General features: G+C 56.5%; 1 protein-coding gene across 1 annotated transcript in view; it reads right to left on the bottom strand.

Moving 5' to 3' along the window:
• Positions 1-528: 528 nt before the first annotated feature.
• The window catches only part of ARHGAP27 (Rho GTPase activating protein 27), a 37429-nt gene continuing 31957 nt past the window's right edge, over positions 529-6000 (bottom strand). Inside the window, exons 11-18 of the mRNA XM_055575646.1 lie at positions 4709-4807; positions 3590-3695; positions 3321-3443; positions 3149-3247; positions 2880-2957; positions 2640-2774; positions 2386-2491; positions 529-2280 (exon numbers count right to left, since the gene is read on the bottom strand). Coding sequence (XP_055431621.1) covers positions 2103-2280; positions 2386-2491; positions 2640-2774; positions 2880-2957; positions 3149-3247; positions 3321-3443; positions 3590-3695; positions 4709-4807 — 924 coding nt within the window. The 3' untranslated portion in view covers positions 529-2102. The remainder of the gene's footprint in view (positions 2281-2385; positions 2492-2639; positions 2775-2879; positions 2958-3148; positions 3248-3320; positions 3444-3589; positions 3696-4708; positions 4808-6000) is intronic.

Raw genomic sequence — 6000 nt, 5'->3', positions numbered from 1 at the left:
GGGTGGACTGTGCAGGGCAACCAGGGACAGCAGTTGGCACTAATGGTTGGAATGTTCACATGTGTCCCTCTCCTTGGGCCAGGATGCCCTGAAGGTGGGAAGATTAGGGGTGGGGCTGGGTTGAGAGCAGAGACAAAGAAGTTAATGTTAGAACCTGGCTTTCCAGGTCATTGTAAAAGCATATTTGTCAGAGTAGGAGAATTACAACATCCCTGGTGGTCCAGTGGTTAAGAGACCGCCTGCCAATGCAGGGACATGGGTTCGATCCCAGGTCTGGGAAGATGCCATGGGGCAACTAAGCCTGGGGGCCACAACTACTGAGTCTGCGTGCTGTAGAACCTGTGCTCGGCCGCAAGAGCAGACACTGCAATGAGAAGCCTGTGCACCGCAACTAGAGAGTAGGCCCCGCTCTCCGCAACCAGAGAAAGCCCGAGCACAGCAATGAAGATCCAGAATGGCCAAAATAAATAATTAAATAATAACAGTAACAAACAGGAGAATATTTTTTTAAAAAGTCAGACAACAAAGTAGGAGAATAGAACACATTTTATCGATTCAGCTTGATTGATAACTTTACAACATGTTGACGTATGTATGGTATGAAGCCTTCATTTGTACTCTTGCCCCAGGCCTGCTGGCATCAGGGGTGGACTTGGGTCAGTCCCACCCACCAGGCCAGAAGCTCCACCAGGGAGGCAGTGTGCGGTACCCCTGCCCCAGAGCACAGTGCCGGGCACAGAAAAGCAGATAATAAATATTGGCTGCGAGAAATGAGTGAGATAATCCAAGTAAGATGCTTGGCGTGGTGCAAATGTCAATAAATATTAGCTTCTGTTGTTTGAACGCATGAACGGGTGGGTGGGGGAAGGAGGCTGAGGCCCATAAACTGAGGTGGTTTGTGTCTGAGAAGGGAAGGGGGGCCGATGATGCCGGGGTCGGGCTCGCACTTCCTTTCCTGAGGTCAAGCCTGCCTTCCCCCTACCCTGCAGTCTCTTTTCCAGTTCTTCACAGCAAGGTGGGCACTAGGGAGGTACACGTGACAGCAAGGGCACTGAGAGGGGCCAGGATAACTCCTGCCAGTGCTATTAGTGCCCCCCCAGAGAAGAACAGCTGCGGCAGACTCCCTCTTTGCCCTCAGGGACGTCCTCAGACAGAACCCACCAGCTTAGCTTCACTGCTTTACCCATAAGGCCGTGCTGTTGAGCGGGGTAGCTGAAAGGACTGATGGCACCTTCACAGGAAGCTGTGCTCTGGTGTGACAGAAGGCTGAGCTGGGGAGTCCAATCACCCACCAGACCCTGAAGTCACTTTGCCTCTGTAAGCCTCAGTTTCCTCATCTGTCAAATGGGATTGTGAGTAGAAATGGTGTGTGTCAAGTGGCAGGTGCAGGGTACACATTTAGTGACCAGGAAGAACCCTCGCACAGAGCACAAAATGGATCAAGGGAGGGCAGAGACCCAGAACTCCAACTGGGAAAGTGGATGAAAATGGTGTACAGCCAGCCAGTGGCTGAGCCTGGCAGGAGCTTCAGCCCAGAGGCCTGGGGAAAAGCAAGTTCAGCCGCCCACTGGATCAGTCCTATTTCCGCAGCAGGGAAGCTGTCACTTGCTGCTTCATGATGGCACAGTGCCACGCACAGGGCCGGGGACCCGCAGGGTCTCCGAGAAGGCCTCCACCAGGTGCTGGCCTGACGAAACCAGGAATGCCCTCGGCCACGTCCCCGTCCCCGGGACATCAGCGGCTGTCCCAGAAAACTCGCCCCCACCCTGCATCCTCGCACGTGCCCAGTAGGTGGCGCTGTGGTAAAGAACAGACCCCAATTAACCTCCGAGCAGGCCAACTCGCGCGCGGGGTGAGGGGTTGGGGGGGAGGGGAACCCCCACAGTTTGAGAACTGCCCACAAGGGGTCACCATACCCTCAGAACCGAGGGGGTGCAGAACTCGCAGCCGCCTACGGTCTGAAGGGAGGGGAGGTCTCAGAGATAGACAGTCTAGCCAGAGATAAACAGTCTAGCCGCGTGGCCTCCAGCTGCCTATGCAGGACCACTGTCGCCGCCCCCACTCCCAGGTCCAGCAGCTGGGGTGGGGCTGGGGGCCCGCGGTCAGTGCGGCGGGAAGATGTCCGAGCACTGCTGTAGGATGAGCTCCACCACCTGATTCTGGAACACCATGGTCATGGGCATGCTGGCTTCCTCCGTCTCGGGCCGCAGCAGCGTGGGCCCGAAGACTATGGCCACGTTCTGCACTGACATGCGGTTCCGTTCTCCGTGCTCAATCACCCTGCAGCGAGGGTGGGGGGTTGGAATCAATGCCCAGAGCTGGGGGGAAAGGGGTGGGGTCCCCTCAGGCCCGCCTCCCCATTCCCGCGCAGCTCCCCGTGCTCACCGGCACAGATGCTGGAAGAGCACCCGCAGCGTGTCGTGGTTAGGGGCGGGCAGCGAGCGCACCAGGTCCCGCACACAGCGGAAACGCGTGGCCGGATCCTGTAGCTCTGGGTAAGGGTCGGGTCAGAGCGAGGAGAGAGGGGAAACAGAGGGGGCTGACTTCGGTATCTGGGGGGCCTGGTCATCGCAGGAGCGTGCGTGAGGCAGCCCAGCCCCACCCGTACCCTATCCGCACCACCTCCCCCAGGAGCTCACTGATGGCCGCGAGGAACTGGCGGAAGTGTGAGAAGGGGAAGAGGGGCTCGGGCAGCTCTCGAAAGAAGAGCTTCAGGGCGCCGGTGATCACATGAACGTCCTCCCAGTGCCCGTCTTCCAGGTCCAGACGTTCATCTGCGGCGGGAGGTCGAGGGAGGGAGTAGGGGGGGAGGAAGAAGAGGTCAGCTCGTTCCTTCAAGCGCCTTCAGGCCTGGGGCAGGGCCAGGGGGCGGGCCTCACCGTGGTCCACCTTATAGCGCAGCTTCTGAATGGTGGCCAGGTTTCCACTGATGCGGTACAGACCGTCGATGTCCAGCCCTGGAGCGGAGGGAGGCGCTGACCCCGGGTTCAGTGGGCTGGCGCTAAAGCCCTTGCTCTGATTCCTGCTCGGAAGCTCTCCTTCTTTCCCCCTCGACCCTGCGCCCCACCCCCTCCCTGGAGGTCTCCGTCTGGGGTTCTGGAAGGAGGCCTTCAGGCTCCGGGAATGCCGGCCCGGCGCGGTTACATACCCCGGGCCTCGACGGCGCGGATACTCTGCTGCACGAAGCGCGGCACTGAGCTCTTCTCGCGCTCACACAGCTCGGCCAGCGGACAGCCGAACACCTGGTCTGGGGGAGAGGCTCGTCAGCGCCGCCTCGGCCCTGGGCCACTGGCGCCCCGCTCTTCGGGCCCCTCGGGTACCTTTGATGTAGCCCTTCTCCCGCAGCGACTGCAGCGTGGGCCGCCTCAGCAGGAACCTGAGGAGCTTCTGCCGGACCTTGCTGACGTCACCCTCCAGGCCTCCGGGCCCCGGGGTGGGCGGTGCTGCCCAATGCCAATGGGAACACGAGGGCTGGGTCAGTCGTTGCCACCATGGTTGGGCGGCCCGGCGGCCCTAGCCCGGTGGTCACCACTCCCCTTAAGGATGTCTGCCATCCACCTCCACCCGCCTCACCCCGACCCAAGCACACCTGCACCAGGCCGTGGCTCATCCTCCTGCCAGCTTCCTAGGCGCTCACTGGACCTAAAGTCCACGCCGCTGTTCTCACTTTCCTCCTCGGGAGGCAGGTCTGCGGACTAGAATCACACCATCTCAGAGAGGAAGAGCTTGGGGCCAACTGGCGGGGGCGGGGCGTGGGGGATCTTCTGGGATGGGGTGAGGGACTGAAATGCCCTCCCAGCAGGCCTGGACTGAAGACCCCTTGGCAGAGAATTCTCTGTTCCCTTACCCAGGTCAACTCAGCTTTACTTCCATCAGGGAACCCCATTCACGCCCCCTCTTAGCTACATGGAGCCCTCCAGGTGTTGGACAGGCATCCTGTTCTCCCCGACCTTTTCTCATCCTGACTACCCTACCCACCTCCTGGTTCCTGGTCCCCTTTCACCACCATTTTCCTTAGCTCTTCTGTACACGCTCCACTAGGTCAGCATTTCGCAATACGTGGCTCCCAGTTCAATTTTGCAGTGTGAGCTGGGACCAGAGCACTGCCAACCACCTCACCAGTATCACCTTTCTGGATCTGGATTCCTACCATTATTAATACAGCCAAGCAGGGCATCCAGTGTTGCCTATTTCCTTAATAGGGAATTAAGGATCAAAAAGCCCCAAGCTGTTTCCAGGTGAAGAACTGTCAGAGGGGGCCTGCCCCATCTCTACTTATAAAATTGATATATTGAACTTAAAAAAATGGTAGACCCATCAATTCAGTTCTTTTAAATGATGTCTTCTGGTTTCAGCCTTTCTCTCCAGCCTGAGGTTGTTTACCAGAGTATTTACTTTTCTCCTGTCTCAGTGTGGAATGGGTCACTACTCTAGGATATGTTCACCTGGACAGGCGTCCCGTAGGGCCAACCCTAGGGGCCCTTACTTACTTAAGAAAAGCTTCACTTCTTTTTTTTACTTCACTTACTTAAGAAAAGCTGTTTCTTCAGCAGCCCATCTGCATCTGCAGAGAGGACTACTTACCTACCAGTGTCTTGGAGCTCCCAGTACCCAAGTGGAGGGTCCCACTCACAGTGGGCACAGCTGCCTTGCATAATGGCTGGCCAACCCCTCCCCACCAGCCCTGGCAGCCCCTAGCTCTGCCTACCATCTCCTGGATGCCCTGGGTGATGGCACTGTGCCAGGTGCTGATGATGGCCTCCGAGTCATGCTGGATCAGGTATTCTGAGCCATCTCGGCTCCGAAGCTGGTGGGACACAAGTCACTCAGTCATCTCTGGTTCCCTGGGTCTGCCCCAGGGCTAAGCCCCAAGGGGGATACAGGGGTAGAGGTGATCTATTGCTGTCTCCAGGAACTCAAAGACTAATAGAGCCAGGGCCTCTCCCCAAGCCAAGGTATTCCACCTCTTTAAAGAAGTAGGTAGCAGCATCTCTGTGTTACAGATGGGCAAACTGAGGCTCAGTGAGTTTAAGCAACTTCCTTGAGGACACACAGCTAGTGACTGATGGAGCGAGGATCTGCGTGCAGCAGAACTGCATGGCTTAGCCATCTGGTGTGCCTTCCCTTACCCCATCCTGCCTCCCCATGGGAGGCCTACCCAGAGCACCAGCCAGCAAAAAATCAATGAAAGGAACTCCATGTGGGAGGCCCCAAAGCCACTACTCTATACTATTGAGTTGCAAGCAGATATTAACAGCCTGGGTTCTTTATCAGTTGACTGCTGTTTCTGTAACGAGATCTACAAAAAACAAGGCTAACTTGGATGGATCTCTCCTCGGCCTCTGGCTCTGAGAACCAAGCCTTCAAGGTGGATGGGAATGGTTGGTGGCTGCAGCTCATACCAGCTCTGCCTTTGGGTCCTGTGAGAGAGTCAGAGTCAGCAAAAACTGTCTGAGGGTCTTCCCTGGTGGTCCAGTTAAGAATCTGCCTTGCAATGCAGCAGACACTAGTTGGATCCCTGGTCTGGGTACTAAGATCCCCCATGCAGCAGAGCAACTAAGCCCATGCACCCCAAGTAGAGAGTCCATGCTCCTCAATGAAAGATCTGATATGACACAACGAAGAACCTGTGTGCTGTAACTAAGAGTCGACACAGCTGAATAAATAAATAAGTAGATAAAACTGTCTCAGACAGGTTATAGCTTCCGGACTCAGTGCAGTGCTTTGGCTGTCTAATTATTTAACTTAGACTTGAATGGGGAGAATTCAATGGCAACCCACTCCAGTGTTCTTGCCTGGAGAATCCCAGGGACAGGGGAGCCTAGTGGGCTGCCGTCTATGGGGTCTTGCACAGAGTCGGATACGACTGAAGTGACTTAGCAGCAGCAGCAGCAGACTTGAATGGAATTTAAAATGCTTTCAAAGGCAAAACAAAACAAACCTGCATGTTCTACTCCATCCTCCTCCCTGCAAAGACCAGAGAACCTTCAGTGGGCAGAC

Source organism: Bubalus kerabau, chromosome 4, assembly GCF_029407905.1.
Source record: "Bubalus kerabau isolate K-KA32 ecotype Philippines breed swamp buffalo chromosome 4, PCC_UOA_SB_1v2, whole genome shotgun sequence".
NCBI classification, from domain to species: domain Eukaryota; kingdom Metazoa; phylum Chordata; class Mammalia; order Artiodactyla; family Bovidae; genus Bubalus; species Bubalus kerabau.
The sequence above is the reverse complement of the archived record's forward strand: the minus strand, read 5'-3'. Positions and strand labels throughout refer to the sequence as shown.